We start from the raw sequence: 18,166 nt of genomic DNA, 5'->3' as shown, positions 1-18,166 counted from the left end.
CAGTAGGTAGAGTCATGTGGGAGAAGATATTCCTTCAGATACCATAGTTTCAGACAACATAGACTAATGTAGGTAGTAACCGGTATAAAAACAAGTCAACAACCAGCAAAAATCTTTCAAAATGGATAAGATGTGGTCCTTATAACTGACTCCTGCAAGAGCCTTACTGGTACATCCTCAACCAGTTGAATCTTCTGAACAGCCTTCAAAGGTGGCCCTATGCAAACTACATCACAGTTAGCAATGTAATCAAGGCATGGAAATCCAATCACCCCTCTCAATGACAGGTCTCAACAGACACACCATCTGAAGCTGGTTAAAGGCATTGTATACCACAAAGAAGATCTGTGCTTCTATCTCTAGGCTTGGATCTAGCAGCACCCCAAGCTGCAAACCTGAACCTGAAGAGGAAGTGAAGTTTTGTTCAATACAAGTTTACTCTACGAATGCCCAACATCTTTATAATCCACAAATAGCACCTCAGTCTTATCTGGGATGAATTTCTGTTTACTGTCCCCCCACCTGTCAAACTCATCAACAAAATTTATTTCGATACAAGATCAGCTCCAGAAAATTAACTAATGATTAAAATAAAAAATAAAAGTAGACACTGTTATGCTCTTGATTTGCAATAAAAAATAATAAAAACCCACCTACTTAGCAACTCACTAAGAATTGCAAAAAGGTAATGGATGTGGAGTGCTTTGACAACAATACAAGATGATTTTACTTTTGTAAATTTACTTAATATTATTTACAAAACCTTCTGGGAGCAACAAGGGACTACTGAAAAACCTTTTAGTTCATGCGCACTTCATCATGAGATAAAGTGAGTTGTTACTGATTAATTTCCAAAACCAATTCAAAGAAATCCACAGACAAATCTCTATGAATAGGAACAGACACACAGAGATTTTCTCATGACTTTCAAAGTACCTAACAGAACAACCCATTGAGAAATCCATGCCAAGATTAATAAACAGAGATACAATAAAAGAAAATCACATTCATCAACTCACCTGGACTATTTGGTCTCCATTGTTAATATTTAAATCTTCAAAAGGTAGGATAGGGTCATTAGTGTCACAAGTCTGCTGATTATTAAACTGTTTTTTCCTAGAGTCTGTGGTGAGAGAAACTTCTTGGCAATAAGAGTGAAGAAAAGCTCGGACTCCATCAATCCCCACAAACTGGGAAACAGGGACGCCACTGAAATTCATACTCCCAGAAGCACACAACTGAGAATTTCTCCATCTGTGAAGTCTGAGTGCCAATAACACAAGCAGGAAGGTGAAAAACAAGCAGGAGACAAAGGCCACAGCAACCACCAGGTAGAAGGTGAGGTCCGACTGGGGATCTGCAGGAGCTGAGATGCTGCTAATATCAGAGAGGCTTTCAGGAATGCTGTTGGCCAGCACCACAGTGACCGTGACGGAGGCAGAGAAAGGGGGCTGCCCATTGTCCTTCACTAAAACCACCAGGCTTTGCTTGAGAGCATCCTTGTCCAGAAAGAAACGGGCTGTCCTGATCTCTCCAGTATGGAGTCCTATGGTGAAGAGCCCTGGCTCTGTGGCCTTGAGTAACTGATAGGAGAGCCAGGAGTTCTGGCCAGAGTCTGCATCCACCGCCACCACCTTAGTGATCAGGTAGCCAGGCTCAGAAGAGCGAGGGGCTAGCTCTACTCCAGTGGAGCCATCAGTGGGGCTAGAAGGGTACAAGATTAGGGGGGCATTATCATTCTGATCTAAAATTAAGAGACTCACTGAGACGTTGGAGCTGAGTGGTGGGGAGCCTCCATCTTGGGCCTTAACCCAGAAACTGATCTCCCGCACTTCTTCATAATCAAAAGAGCTCAATGCATAGACAACTCCAGTTTCAGAATTAATGGAGAGGTATGATGAGAGAAGGGATTGATCAAGTCCTTCCGTGATAGAATATGTTATTCTGGAATTCTCTTCCCAGTCAGGATCATCTGCTCTCAAGGAAAAGATAGACGCCCCTCTCAGATTATTCTCCAGGAGATAAGATGTGTAGGCAGATTCTGCAAAGAGGGGAGGATTGTCATTTGCGTCTACAAGGCTTAGAGCTATCACTATGGCTGTAGAAAGAGGAGGAATCCCATGGTCAGTAACTGTGAGGGTGATACGGTAGGATGCCACTTTCTCTCTATCCAAGATATCATCTGTCACCAAACTGTAAAAGTTATCCATGGATTTTTTCAGCCGAAAAGGGATGTTTGGGTCTACTGAACATGTGACCTCCCCATTAACTCCGGAATCACCGTCTTGCACATTGAGAATGGCAACAACGGTTCCAATTGATGAGTTCTCAAGGATGTCATTGGTGAGATAGGATACCTCTAATTCAGGTGCGTGGTCATTCAAGTCTGAAATGAAAATAACAACTTTTGATCTGTCACTCAGGCCTCCGCCATCTTTTGCTTGTACCTCAAATTCATATAAAGAAGAATCCTCATAATCGAGTTTTCCTCCAAGTGTTATTTCTCCAGTTGTAGAATTAAGAAGAAATGTTTGAAAAATCTTATTTGTAATTGTATGGAATAAATATTTTATCTCACCATAAATACCGTCATCCAGATCTATTGCTTTTACTGTAGCTATTGTGGACCCTTTAGAAATATTCTCCAGGACAGTTGCTTCATAAAGAGGTTGGCTGAAAACTGGAGCATTGTCATTGACATCTAGAACTATTATGTGGATTTGAGCAGTGCCGGATCTTACTGGATCTCCCCCATCAGAAGCTGTGAGGATTAGATCATGAACTGATTTGTCTTCCCTATCCAGAAGTTTATCCAACATCAATTCAGCACGTCTAATTCCATTTTCTTCCATTTGGACTTGCAGAGAAAAATGGCTGCTGCCTGTGAGTTGGTAACTCTGTATTGAATTTATACCCAGATCTGGATCTTCAGCGCGAGGAAGGTCAAAACGGGACCCTAATGTAGATGCCTCACTGATTTCAAGGACCTGTTCCCATGGAGGAAAGTGAGGATCATTATCATTGGTGTCTGTTATTTCCACTTCTACTCCATAAATCTTTAATTTTCTTTCCATAATCACCTGAAAATTTAAGGTGCACTTTTCTGCCTGTCCACAGATTGCCTCTCTGTCTATTCTCTCTGAAGTTTGTAAAATGCCACTGTTGAAGTTCAAAGCAAAATACTGAATGGTACCTGTTCTGGTAATGATCCGGAGTCCATGTTCTGAAAGATGTTTTCCGTCCATCCCTAGATCCTTTGCAATATTCCCCACAAAGGAGCCTTTCTGCATCTCTTCAGGAATGGAATAGCGAATCTGCCCAGCAACTGTCTTCCACACGAACAGGGTGATTAAGTATTGCAGGATTCCTTTGTTCATACTGCTCCATTGCTTCTGTATTTCTCCCATCCCCTTGCAGCAAGGTAAGGGATTCTTGTTCTTCTGGTTCTGACTCCAAGGAAAGGAGGTCTCTCTGGGTTGTTTTTAAAATGGATGTATTATTTGTTTAATTCCCTGTAACGTCAGTTCAGGTCTGATCTATCTGCTATTTTGTTCTTGTGTCTTCAACTGCAGTGCTTGGTTAGCTGGATCTTCTAGGGGGAAAATTTCCCTTATTGGTGAACAGTGACACCCAGAGTACCAAATGGAAAGTACATATAGAAATACAGACTAAATTTTCAGTGAACCAATCCTTCTTCTTTTGCTAAAAGAAATGTGTTCAAAGCCCCAACAGTACAGGTTCAGGGCAAAATTGCCTAATTTTAGTAATGAAAAAATATCTGACATCCTTTGTGTAGATTAGAAATGGCTCTGCATGAAAGTATGTAAAATTATGGTATGGTCCTGGTTATGTTTATGCTGCCTTATACACCTTATTTCTTAGAAGTTACCGATCAGCTCTCACAAAAACGTACAATATTGGAGCCTTACCCTCACAAGGATGCAACTAGAGTATAAACCACACATATACCTCTATTACCCTGAAATGTAGATGGAATTAATTTTGTAATTTTCAATATGTGAAGGTGTTTTCATCTTATCAGCTTCTTCCAGATATGCTGATGTAATTTAATGTTATCAGGCTTTAAGAACACAAGAGAATAAGATCAGTGCTTGATCAGACAAGCGGCCTCTGCCATCCAACATCCCATTTTATACAGTGGCCAACCAGATTCTGCCAGAAGGTTTACAAAGTTTTGTTGAATTTCAGAATCTCTGAAGCGCTTTGGTGTATCAGAATTTGGAAATTTGTGTGCCCACTATCATTTATGAACATATGTTGTCCAAGTACATAAGATCTTTTATGGGGAATTATATAAATAAGCTTATACTTATCAGAGCTTTCTTTCTGCTAGTTTCTCAGGATGATGCAATATTTAAAGCTATAACTTCAGCTTGATATAGCCTCATGTTTTACTTTCTTTGCATATAAACCAGAAACGAAATAAATATGTACATTACGTGCATCATTGTCAAATGAATGATCAAAAACAGAACTGCAGTTGATAAAGTAAGGTATAAAAAAGCAGAAAGGAGAGTGTGGAATACAAAAAGCAGTGCAAGAAAAAGCAGTGAAAAATACAAACAAGTATGGGACTAGACCTTGTGGGGGAAGGCTAGCTATCCATGAGGAAAGCAGGAGGTGCTGGCCCATTGGGTCAAATGTCCCGTCCCTTCCTGCCTGCCTCTTCACTTACCACCAGTTGCAGGGCAGCTATACAGTCCCAGCCTCGTATTTGTGAAACTTGGCAGGCAAATCTCTCCTTAGAAAGTGTTACATGCACAGCTTTTTCTTCTCTGAAAGGCAGGTGGCGGAGAAGGGAAGGCACCCCATGGGCAGAGACAACCCTCACCCATGCAGTGCCAGTGAAGGAGGAAGCAAAGGAAAGATGGTTGATGGATTCTTCTTACAGACAATCAGGGACTTAGAAGGGCAACAGAGGCCTTTGCACTGGCCAATGAGGAGCTAGCCTGCTGGGTGGATGGGTGTGGTCTGACCTAGTATATTTGGTTGCTGATGCTGCTTTTGCTGTTCTTAGTGCTCTCTCTGCTTGGGCAAGAGTCTTTCCTTCTGCTGAGGCCGCTACACTCTGGTGGGAAAGGGAGAGGAAAGACTGGCTTTAAAGACTGCTGTTGTGTGGAGCTGGGTGGGGGCTTTTCCTGGCTGCTGCTCGCTCAGTTCAGTATTTGTTGAGGTTTGTTCAGTCAGTGCATTAACAGCATATCTGCAGAGCAGGAACTCAGGGTTTAAAAGTGCAGTGGGATAAAAAGGTAGCTAGTTTTCAATTTGTATTTGTTTTGCAGATGAGTTCATGTAGGGTCTCCTCTCTGCTGCCATCCCCAATAGGCACCATAACTGGGGGGGGGGGCAATTCCTAATCTGTGTTTGATCCTTGATGGCCAAATTTTGGGTGTGGGATTCTAATGATATTTGACAAAGGAATGATGCAGGAGTTGTGGTTATTGTGAGGGGCAGCATAGAGAATATACAAGCAAAGAAGGGACAGACTAAAGTTTCAGACATTGACTAGTCTATATGCATAGTCTCCATGTGATGCTCAAGCATGTGAATTATAAGGAGGTGTTCTGTACACTGCTTGGTGAACATGGACAGTTTGCAATACAGACAGTTTAATTGTAAGCCTCCTCAAGTATTAATTAAAACAGAAATCAAGTGGAATATTTGAGACTAACAAATTTTATTCCAGCATAAATTTTCATGAGAACATGCTTCTGAAGAAGTGTGGTCTGATTTACCAAAGCTTAACTGAAATATACTTAGCTAGTCTTAAAGGTGCCACTTGGCTTCTGTTTTACTTTGCTACCACAGACTAGCATGATGACCCCTTTGAAAAGTTTGAGTATTAGTTGAGTACATTCTTATCATGGAACAGAGACAAATGCTTAATATCTGTCTTTTCCTGTTTATTTAATCAAGTTTGAAGTTCAGTTATGTCAAATATCTGCCTCTCCAACGATACATCAACACTAGTAGGTTCATTTTGACATTCTGAAAAGGGGCAGAATCAACATATAAAGCAGGTTGATTTATTGGGTTGAATCACAGTGCTCATCGTTCATTCACTAAAGTATGAAATGAAGTAGGGCTGTCGATTCGGTTCGTTCCGAACTGAAAAACAGCCGAATTTCCCCCGATTCGGCAGTTTCCGGTTTGGGACGAACCGAATTAACAAAAGGCGGGAAACGGGGGAGCCGAATACCCTGACTTTGGGGTGTTCGGGAAATAAATTCGGCAAATTTGCGATTCGGCGGCTGCCCCCCCTGCACACCTTCACGGGGCTTCTGTGAAAGCGCGTGGGGGGCCCTTTAAAGAGATCTGTGCCGGCGCAGATCTGTTTAAAGGCCCCCCCGTGTGCCTTCAGGGAAGTCCCTGAAGGCGCGCGCGGGGGGGGGGGGGAACAGATCTGCGTCTAACAGCTGTTAGGCGCAGATCTGTTTAAAGGGCCCCCCGTGTGCCTTCAGGGAAGCCCCGTGAAGGCGCGGGGGGGGGAAACAGATCTGCGCCTAACAGCTGTTAGGCGCAGATCAGTTTAAAGCACCCCCCGCGCGCCTTCATGGGCTTCCCTGAAGGCGCGCGGGAGGGGGTCCTTCCCCCCCGAATTGTCCCCAGAACTCCGGATCTCGCAGCGAATTTCGGCACAGCCCGAATTTAAAAGGGCTGAATTTTGCCGAAGCCGAACTTTAACAATTTTTTTCCAACAGCCCTAATATGAAGACTTTTTCAACATGGTATGTCACTCTACCTTTCTTCCAATGAGTTTAGAGCAAATTTGTCTTACTTTGCCCTCACAACTTCTTCAAACTGAAAGACTTTGTTGCCTAGGGCCACCTATGCTTTAGGTCTAGATGGGGGTGATTTCCAGGTTCGTTCTCATTCTCAGTGGCACAGACCCTCCACATGGGGTGATTTCCTGTTCTTCTTCCTCCCACAACCTATGTCCTCCCTTACCTCCAACATTGTGCCAGCTTTTTTATAGTTTATATATCATTATAATCTTAAAAACATACATTTAATTAGCATACAAATCCACTTACAAAGCTACAAAACAGATGTATCATGCTATTATGACTTAGCAACAAAATATCAAACAGATATATACAAAAATACTCACTGATTTCATTAAATGATATATGACTCAGAAATACACAGAGTGCAACACTATCCTGAAATTTATCATTCCAAATTTATCATTCCATCATGATGAACAATGGCCATTTCTCTAAAACCCATCAGACGTATTAGCCAGACCATTGATAAATCAACAGTGGATTTTACATTTATATATTGTTTATTTTTATAGCATTTTGCAGCTATACAAATTTTATCCGTTACTAACAAGATAAGAAAAATGTCGATGTCTAATTCTGCCACCATCCTGCTCAGATAACATATTTCTTTCGTATTCATAGGTAATAACTTGTCATATTATAAATCTCATTTATAATATAGACCAAAAACTTGCTATCTGTGGACAACTCCAAATTATAAGAATAAGATCCACCTTGTTAGCCTTACACCTCAGCCTACATCTATGGAGTTAGAATAAATCTTTGATAAGTGATACTATATAAATTGTATTTTGATAAAGCTTTCCTTCACATCCACTGATATTAGCCTATATTAACATTTCTCCAAATCCAGTCCCATTCAGTTTGTGGTATCTCTAGTGCAATATCTTTTCCTTATGTATTCATGAAACTATTGACTTGACTTTTTTGTTTAATAATTTTTTTTATTTTTTCCAAATCATTATACATTCCATTTCACATATTAAAAAGTATAATTATTTAACTTCTCCTCTCCCCTCCTCTGATCCTTTAATTTACATTGTTTCTCTCTTTGTATTATTTATCTAATTCAATTATAACAGAAACATCCATATCCAATACATCCACTCTGAATTAGATCAAAATATGTTTGTTAATATCACACTTAAGTTCATTTCTACAATAATTAGACCATGCCTCCCATTCTTTTGCAAATTCATAATCATCCTTTTGATTTATCGACGCCGTAAGTTTTGCCAATTCTACTAATTCCATCATTTTTTCAATCCACTCCGATTTATTTGGTATATCCGTCATTTTCCATCTCCTGGCATATACCATTCTGGCGGCAGTAGTAGCATACATCAAAAAAGGTCTCTGGTTCACTATGGTATCAGGTATTATGCTCAACAGCATCATTTCTGCTGTTTTAGGGATATTTTGTTGTAATATCAGCCTTAATTCATTGTAAATCATATCCCAGTAATTCTTAGCCTTCTCACATAGCCACCAAACATGATGAAAAGAACCCACTTCTTTTTGACATATGAAACTATTGACTTGACAGCGCATTCCTGACTAGCACCGGCGGCCCTCACCAAAGGCCTTTGGAGGCCGGCGAAGGCCCACACCGACGCAAGGGCCCACAGCGCCAGAGTCTGGGAAGTGCACGCTGGCGTTTGTGGCCCAAGTGCTGGGCTGGACGCCGATCTCTTGACCACTGCCGCAGCAGCGCTGGGCCCAGACACCGGCAAAGGCTGCGGCGGTGACCCGGGAGGCCTTCCTGGGGCCTAACGCTGTCCCAGGAGCCGTTCCTGGGGCGTTACGGCACCGGCCAAGGGGTGGGGCCGAAGTTACGCAGCCTCCTGAGCTGTTACGGCTGGGGAATGCCCCCTTTTATTTTTGCAGGTTGCATGGATTTTTTTTTGTCGCTGCATTGCCTCCTAAGCCCGGCGCAGGCATTCCGCTTAGGAGTGCATTGTGAATTATCTAGATTCAACATTAGATAGATATTCAATACACTCTTACAAGATAAGCCGGTCTCCATTATTCTCTCAAACACTGTCTTGCTTCTTAATACGGACTCAATTCTCAACTATTCAAATCAAATATGGTGAAGTTATAAATATTGTAAAATTAACGGTCTTCTCCCTATTATTTATGTAATTTCCTCATATCACAGGAAAGGCCCATGTCTAAAAATATCCAGTAAAGCAATCAATTTGCATACTTCCCATAATGACACATCTCCCATAGCAGTAGAATCCAGCAACTGTTATAAAAAACAAACCCAGACATAAAACTGCTTCCAAATAGTGATGGTATCTCTAGCTGGGATAACCTGAGGAGATCTAGATAATTCTTGAAATCAGACTATGCTACTAAACGAATGATTCAAAAATGATTCCAATGCCAAGTTATAAGCCAGTGACCCATTTCTTATAGCCTAGCAACTTTATAATTCAAGTTAACATTACAGAGATTTAAAACTCCTTTTTCTGTTGATTTCCAGAGGGTTTTCATCATGATTCTAGGTGGTTTTGAGGTTGGTAAAATGAGTACCCAGCTTGCTGGGGTAAAGTGTAGATGACTAGGGATGGCGATGGCAAACCACCCCATAAACATAATCTGCCTAGTAAATGTCATGATGTGACTTCTCCCCATGATGTGATGTCACCTTTACTCATACCAAATACGCATACAACTGCAGTTATGGAATTTAGGGTACATGGCAGCTAACTTTTCTGTGAAAATTAGGCATCTGTCCAAACATTAGCACTGAGAAAATAATATGAGAAAAAGTAATATCAAAGATTTAAAAACACCTTAAGTATCAAGCCACCATTCATTCTTATTTTAGCATCATCCATACCTTATACCATTATTCCATGAAACCAAACTCAGTTTCACTTTATGTCATATTTCCATATCATTGAATAACCAAGGCCGAGCTCATCAATATTATTTCTTTTCTGTTAGTACATTTTTCAATCAATTTTGCCCTGCTTATATGTACATATATTTTGTGGAAGAGTTTCCACTACAAACGTTGGCCAAACAGAAGATATTATACAAAAATAACTTATAAAGAAAAGGTAATAAACTCACCATGGCTACATTCGCCTCAACATCTAAATGGTTTATTCCATTGACCATCGAAGGATTATCGGAGTTTAAACTGCTGAGGATATTTTCTGCTATTTGGACAGTAGGCTGCAGGAAAGTTAACTCGTTTCTCCTAGACTCAGAAGACAAGCAGACCTGGTATGAATACGGTAAAGTTCCATCCTTGTAATTGGGAGGGAAAATGGTGCCAGTCTTTGCATCAGGAATAAAGCACTGAAGGAAGGTGGGGTTCCTTGACCGTCGGAGTTTCATCATTATAGTTAGTGTTACTGTCACAAGAAACAGGAAGGACACCAAGGCCAAGGCCAGAACCAAATAAAACTGGAGATCAGACTGAGAGTCTGAGTCACTGGGTTGGGTATTCATTTCCGGAAGCGCCTCCTGGAAGTTCTCAGCAAAGACGAGATTCAGAGTCACAGTTGCTGAGAGAGGAAACTGCCCATTATCCTTCACCATAATGACCAGCCTCTGCTTCGCAGCTTCCCTCTCAAGTAATGCTCGGGCTATTTTGATCTCTCCTGTGTGGGACCCAATGGTGAAAAGAGAGGGCTCTGTGGCCTGCAGCAGGTGGAAAGAGAGCCAGGCATTGTGTCCAGAGTCAGCATCCACTGCCACCACTTTGGTCACCAAATAACCTGATTCAGCTGACCAAGGCACCATCTCAAACAAAGATGAACTTTCACTTCCTTGGGAAGGATAGAGGATCTGCGGAGTATTATCATTCCTATCCAGAATACACACTCTCACTGTGGTGCTGCTATTGAGGGAAGGGGAGCCTCCATCTTGGGCCTGCACTTGAATCTGAAACTCCCGGAATTGTTCATAGTCGAAGGAGCGCTGCGCATAAATGGTGCCAGTCTCCGAATTAATAGAGAGGTAGGAGGAGAGAGGCAGGTCCTCAATGTTGCTCTTGAGGATGGAGTAAGTGATTTGAGCATTGCGGTCCTCATCTGGGTCAGAGGCCTTGACACTGAAAATGGACGATCCAGATGGGTTGTTCTCTAGTACATAGGCAGTATAGGAAACCTTTTCAAAGGCTGGAGGATTATCATTGATATCTGAGATCTGTAGGGAGATGGTTTTGTAATTGGAGAGAGGGGGGATGCCCTTGTCTGTGGCTGTAATGGTAATGTTATACTCCGAGATCTTTTCTCTGTCAAGATAACTATCTGTGAGGAGTTTGAAATAATTATCTGATGATGATACTATCTGGAAAGGTACAAGGTCTCTGAGATGGCAAGTGACTTCCCCATTCTCCCCAGAATCTGGGTCATGAACTTTGAGCAAAGCAATAACAGTTCCAGGCATGGAGTCTTCAGGAACTGTATTGGATACAGAAGTAAGTACCACTTCTGGAGGATTGTCATTCACATCAAGGATCACAATCTCCACTTTGCAATACGCTACTAAACCGCCTCCATCTCTGGCCTGTATTATCATCACATAACTTTGTCTTTCCTCAAAATCAGTAATCTCTGTAAGTGTAATAATTCCATCATGGGGATTCAGGCTGAATTTCTCCCTGAATCTTTCTGGGATTTTGTTGAATGAATAAATAATCTCAGCATTTGATCCTTCATCAATGTCAGAGGCTTTAACTTGCAACACAGAAGTTCCTTTGGGTACATTCTCTTTCAAACTTACTTTATAGACCTCCTGGGTAAAAACAGGTATATTATCATTATTATCAATTACTGTTACCAATATGTTTGTGGTCCCCGTTTTTGCTGGTTCTCCCCCGTCCAGAGCTGTAAGGACCAAGTGGAGTGTGTGTTCCTTTTCCCTGTCCAGTTGTTTCAGCAATATTATGTCTGCATATTTGTCACCATCTTCACTTTCTTTAATGTCTAGTTTGAAATAAGGAGTTGAGCTCAATTGGTAAGTCTGGAGGGAGTTGATCCCAATGTCATTGTCTTCAGCATTTCCCAGGGAAAACCGAGCTCCTGGCAAATTTGATTCACTCACTTCAAGTAAAATATTTTCTTTTAGGAAATGGGGGGCATTATCATTGATGTCATCAATGAAAACATGTATATGGAAAATATTCATAGGATTATGAACAACAGTTTCTAATTTTAAGACACAAGAGGGTGATTTCCCACATATTTCTTCCCGGTCTATCCTTTCATTCACATATAGGTTGCCATTTTGTTCGTTAAGAGTGAAATATGGCTTTTCTGAAGAAACACTAATCTTGCGCTTTGATAGCTCTCTTGCATCCAATCCCAAATCTTTGGGAATATTCCCCACAAAAGATCCCTTTTCTGTTTCTTCCAAAATTGAATAGTGAACCTGCTCAGACCTCACCTGACAAAAAAAAGGCAAAAATATGCACAAAAAGAGTACTTGCCTCTTGATCTCACTGGTTCTCTCTGCGTGCCTAATTTTCATCACCCTCATTTTCAGAGCTGCCTTTCCAGATGCCAGTATTTGTAAACATTCCATCCCTTGGCAGTCAGATTTTGAAATTTAGTTCTTATTACCGGATGACCCCTGAGAAAGGACGAGGATTTCAGTTCTGCTTTTAAAACAAAGCCGTCTCCTTCCTCTCACCTCTTCTGTACAACAGACGGATAATTCTGCAGGAGAATCCACTACTGATCCAGTATTACTCCCATCTTGTCCAACAGTGACACTTTGAGTTCACTGGGAGAACAGCACTTCCCTGCTTTTTTATCAGTCTGTTTAACATCTATTCCCAAGTGGGCAACTTTTCAAGATGTACATTTCCAGATACATATCCATGCTTGTATTAAAGATAGCTCCATATAATTTTTACACATAATTTTAAACATTCCATATCCTTTTCCTCTATACATTTCTCCTGAGTTTTAAAACTCTTTACCAGTATGTTGGCTGCATGGCACAGTAGAAAACCTGAGCCTTTTGAATTTCTTTATAAGATGGTGTTTCTACTAAATTTGAAAATAAACACAGGAAAGTATCACAAGAGGAGAGAAAATTAAAATATACTCACAACATATGTACACCTGCTAGAAATACAGCTTGTGAGAACACTAGTTTGATGAAAAAGACCATGCGGTTTGTATCATAAGATTACTATCACAGGCTTAGTTTAACCTATACTTTTTAGCAATATGCGTTTTCGACATTTGGGGTTTCAAGAAAGTTATTGTGATAGGGCCCTTAGAGATCCCTGCAGTGTGAGAAAGTGAGTTAATTGCTGTTATGTTTCAAATGCTTCACCAGAAAAATAGTTTCAGCTTACAATAATCAATTTCAAAACAATAAAAACACACATGGAGAAAAATGTAAAGCAAGCAGTTGTGCACATGAATAACAACAAAAACTGGCTCATTAAGAGAGAAAAATAATAACAGGAGAAGTACCAATTACAAAGGGGTTGGGGGAAAAAGATGTTTTCAACCAGTATCTAAAAGGCTGCAGATCTGGTGCTAGGTAATAATGAGTGAACAAGGAGTTCCATAGTCTTGGTGACAGGACCCAGCGATGGTCTTGGTGAAAGGACCCAGCCATGGTGTTCACCCTCCTTGATCCTTCCATTGGGGGTCTCACAATAGGGTCCCTGAACATGATCTTAATCAGGAGGCAGGTTCATGTGGGAGAAGATGGTGCTTCAGGTACCATAATCCCACACTGTGTAGAGTGATATAGGCAATAACATAATTGACATAAGAGCAAACCAACAGCCAGCAAAAATCTTCCAAATGGATGTGGTTCCTCTGACTCACTTTTGCTAGCTGCCTTACTGCCACATTTGGAACCAGTTCCCTCTTGTGTTCGAAGACATCCCCATGCAGACTACACAGAGGTAATCAGGGCACAGAGAAAAGGCCAAATCATACCTCTCAAGGAAAGGCCAAGACTGGAATGCCATCTGAAGCTGGTTAAAGGCACCACACGCCACGAAGACGTTCTGGGCTTCCTTCTCCAGGCTTGGATCTAGCAAAACCCTAATCTTTGAACCTGCTCCTGAAGGCGAAGTACATCCCTGCCCAATACAGGCTTACTTTGAAGATCCTTAATTGGTTTATTACCAGTCAACCTGATTTGGATAGAAAATAGCAAGAGTCCAGTATTGACAGACTAACATGGCTACCCATTGTGATCTATCATCTGGATAGAGTTTCAGTTTACTGGCCTTGATTCAGCTCTTTATGTTTCTCCGTGCCAAACTGCTTTTCTCTTGATATCATTTTCTTTGGAAGGTGGGGCCACAGTGAAGACTATGTTATGGACCATACATGAACTCACATATTATGACCTTTTTATTAGTCTCCCAGCTGAACCTCTGAGGAATGATCTCAGCATGATTTCCTCAGGTGCTCTTTGGCCTCAGCTTCAGTGTTGCTAATTATGAAGTTGACCACCCTACCCCCTTATGCTGCATTCCACTTCATTCTCTTCCAACACAGTTCAACTGAATTTAAAGCTAAAATGTGCAGCACATAAAGGTAAAAGGTAAAGGTCCCCTGTGCAAGCACCGGGTCATTCCTGACCCATGGGGTGATGTCACATCCCGACGTTTACTAGGCAGACTTTGTTTACAGGGTGGTTTGCCAGTGCCTTCCCCAGTCATCTTCCCTTTACCCCCAGCAAGCTGGGTACTCATTTTACCGACCTCGGAAGGATGGAAGGCTGAGTCAACCTTGTGCTGGCTACCTGAAACCAACTTCCGTCGGGATCGAACTCAGGTCGTGAGCAGAGCTTGGACTGCAGTACTGCAGCTTACCACTCTGCACCATGGGGCTCCTTCATTCTCTTCCAATACAGTTCAACTGAATTTAAAGCTAAAATGTGCAGCACATAGAAAAAATATATTCAACCATGTTTGGTAAACAGTAAGAGTTGCTGTGAAATATCAGCTAAGATACCAAGTGCTTAGTTTGAATCTTGCCTTTGCTATGATCTTACTAAGAGCCAGCATGGTGTAGTGGTTAAGAGCAGCAGACTCCAATCTGGAGAACTGGGTGTGTTTCCCCATTCCTCCACAGGAAGCCTGCTGGATGACCTTGAGCCAGTTAAAGTTCTCTCAGAACTGTCTCAGCCCCACCTGCCTCACAAGATATCTGTTGTGGGGAGGGGGAGGGAAGGCAATTGTAAGCCGTTTTGAAATTCCTTAAAGGTAGAGAAAAGCGAGGTATAAAAACCAACTCTTCTTTTAATTGGCCTTAGACAAGCCAGTCCTGCTCAGCCACATTCCCTGCCATACAGAGAACTAAAACGGACCTACTTTGCACCTTACTAAGGATTGCAACAAGATAATGGAAGGGGAGGGCTTTGAGAACCGTACAATGTGACAGAAATGTAAAGTAATATTTACAAATCATTCTTCGAACAGAAAGGGAGGATTCAAAAGGGAAGATTCAAAGGCCTCAGAGCATGTGCAATTGTTAGGAAGATACACATCAATAAATTGCTCCCTGCTTGGTATCTGGTAAGTGCTGCTGATTAAAACAGATGCATATTATAAAACAAATGGGATCTCACTGATGAATCTACAAAAAAATGTCAAAGAACCTAAAAAGGAATTAGAACAGAAACACTGAGACACCTCATTGCTCTTCAAAATATCTGACAGAACAATCCAATGAAAAATCCCTGCCAAGAGTAATAAATACAGATACAATAAAAGAAAATGACATTAATCAACTCACCTGGAATATTTGGTCTCCACTGCTAAGATTTGAATCTTCAAAAGTTAGGATAGGCTCATTTGTGTCACAGGTCTGCTGATTATTAAACTGTTTTTTCCTAGAGTCTGTGGTGAGAGAAACTTCTTGGCAATAAGAGTGAAGAAAAGCTCGGACTCCATCAATTCCCACAAACTGGGAAACTGGGACGCCACTAAAATTCATACTCCCAGAAGCACACAACTGAGAATGTCTCCATCTGTGAAGTCTGATAGCCAGCAACACAAGCAGGAAAGCGAAAAACAAGCAGGAGACAAAAGCCACAGCAACCACCAGGTAGAAGGTTAGATCTGATTGGGGGTCTGCAGGAACTGAGATGCTGCTAATATCAGAGAGGCTTTCAGGAATGCTGTCGGCCAGCACCACAGTGACCGTGACGGAGGCAGAGAGAGGGGGCTGCCCATTGTCCTTCACTAAAACCACCAGGCTTTGCTTGAGAGCATCCTTGTCCAGAAAGAAACGGGCTGACCTGATCTCTCCAGTGTGGAGTCCTATGGTGAAGAGACCTGGCTCTGTGGCCTTCAGTAACTGATAGGAGAGCCAGGAGTTCTGGCCAGAGTCTGCATCCACAGCCACCACCTTAGTGACCAGATATCTAGGCTCAGAAGAATGAGGAGCCAGCTCAACTCCAGTGGAGCCATCAGTGGGGCTAGAAGGGTACAAGATCTGGGGGGCGTTATCATTCTGATCTAAAATTAAGAGAGTCACTGAGATGTTGGAGCTGAGTGGTGGAGAGCCTCCATCTTGGGCTTTAACCCAGAAACTGATCTCCTGCACCTCTTCATAATCAAAAGAGCTCAATGCATAGACAACTCCAGTTTCAGAATTAATGGAGAGGTATGATGAGAGAAGGGAACGATCATGTCCCTCCATGATGGAATATGTTATTCTGGAATTCTCTTCCCAGTCGGGATCATCTGCTCTCAAGGAAAAGATAGACGCCCCTCTCAAATTATTCTCCAGGAGATAAGATGTGTAGGCAGATTCTGTAAAGAGGGGAGGATTGTCATTTGCATCTACAAGGCTTAGATCTATCACAGTGGCTGTAGAAAGAGGAGGAATCCCATGGTCAGTAACTGTGAGGGTGATACTGTAGGATGCCACTTGCTCTCTATCCAAGACATTATCTGTCACCAAACTGTAAAAGTTATCCATGGATTTTTTCAGCCGAAAAGGGAGGTTTGGGTCTATTGAACATGTGACCTCCCCGTTAATTCCAGAATCACCATCTTGCATGTTGAGAATGGCAACAACGGTTCCAACTGGTGAATTCTCCAGGATGTCATTCGTGAGATAAGTTACCTCTAATTCAGGTGCATGGTCATTCAAATCCGTAATGAAAATCACAACTTTTGATGTGTCACTCAGGCCTCCTCCATCTTTGGCTTCTACCTCAAATTCATATAAAGAAGAATCCTCATAATCGAGTTTTCCTCCAAGTGTTATTTCACCAGTTGTAGAGTTAAGGAGAAATGTTTGAGAGTTATGTTTCACTAGTGTTTGAAAAGAGTATTTCATCTCCCCATTAATTCCTTCATCTAGATCAATTGCTCTTACTGTAATGATAGTGGACCCTTTAGGAATATTCTCTGGGACAGTTGCTTCATAAACAGGTTGGCTGAAAACTGGAGCATTGTCATTAGCATCCAGAATTATTACGTGGATTTGAGCAGTGCCAGATCTCACTGGATCGCCTCCATCAGAAGCTGTGAGGATCAGATCATAAACCGATTGCTCTTCCCTATCCAAAGATTTATCCAACACCAATTTAGCACTTCTAATGCCATTTTCATCTATTTGCACTTGCAGAGAAAAATGGCTGCTGCCTGTGAGTTGGTAACTCTGTATTGAATTTGTACCCAGATCTGGATCTTCAGCTCGAGGAAGGTTAAAACGGGACCCCAATGTAGATGCTTCGCTGATTTCAAGCTCCTGTTCCCATGGATGGAACTGAGGATCATTATCATTTACATCTGTAATTTCCACTTCTACTCCATAAATCTTTAATTTTCTTTCCATAATCACCTGAAAATTTAAGGTGCACTTTTCTGCCTGTCCACAGATTGCCTCTCTGTCTATTCTCTCTGAAGTTTGTAAAATGCCACTGTTGAAGTTCAAAGCAAAATACTGAACGGTACCTGTCCTGGTAACGATCCGGAGTCCATGTTCTGAAAGATGTTTTCCATCCATCCCTAGATCCTTTGCAATATTCCCCACAAAGGAGCCTTTCTGCATCTCTTCAGGAATGGAATAGTGAATCTGCCCAGCAACTGCCTTCCACACAAACAGGGTGATTAAGTATTGAAGGATGCCTTTGTTCACAGTGTTCCATTGCTTCTGAATTTCTCCCATCCTCTTGAAGCAAGGAAAGGGATTCTTGTTCTTCTGGTTCTGAGTCCAAGGAAAGGAGGTCCGTCTGAGTTGTTTTTAAAATAAATGTTGTATTTGTTTCATTCCCTGTAACGTCAGTTCAGATCCGATGTCTCTGCTATTTTGATCCTGTGTCTTCAACTGCAGTGCTTGGTTAGCTGGATTTTTTAGGGGGAAAGTTTCCCTTATTGGTGAACAGTGACACCC

General features: G+C 41.7%; 2 protein-coding genes across 3 annotated transcripts in view; both read right to left on the bottom strand.

The window, feature by feature from the left end:
• LOC130488791 (protocadherin gamma-A12-like) overlaps window positions 1–18,166 on the bottom strand; it is a 358,724-nt gene that overhangs the window by 305,048 nt on the left and 35,510 nt on the right. Inside the window, exon 1 of one of the 2 annotated variants that reach the window (XM_056862449.1) lies at window positions 15,554–17,941. The exons of the other annotated variant lie outside the window; for it this stretch is intronic. Within the exon in view, the coding sequence (XP_056718427.1) occupies window positions 15,554–17,941 (2,388 nt within the window). Of the gene's footprint in view, window positions 1–15,553; window positions 17,942–18,166 lie in introns of those variants that run through there. 2 annotated transcript variants of the gene reach the window in all.
• On the bottom strand, window positions 1,011–3,407 carry LOC130488795 (protocadherin gamma-A8-like). The gene has a single exon (XM_056862454.1). It carries the CDS (start codon window positions 3,405–3,407, stop codon window positions 1,011–1,013), a length of 2,397 nt encoding a protein of 798 aa, XP_056718432.1.

This window comes from Euleptes europaea, chromosome 17, assembly GCF_029931775.1.
Source record: "Euleptes europaea isolate rEulEur1 chromosome 17, rEulEur1.hap1, whole genome shotgun sequence".
Classification (NCBI taxonomy): Eukaryota; Metazoa; Chordata; class Lepidosauria; order Squamata; family Sphaerodactylidae; genus Euleptes; species Euleptes europaea.
This window is presented reverse-complemented; position numbering and strand designations above follow the sequence as displayed.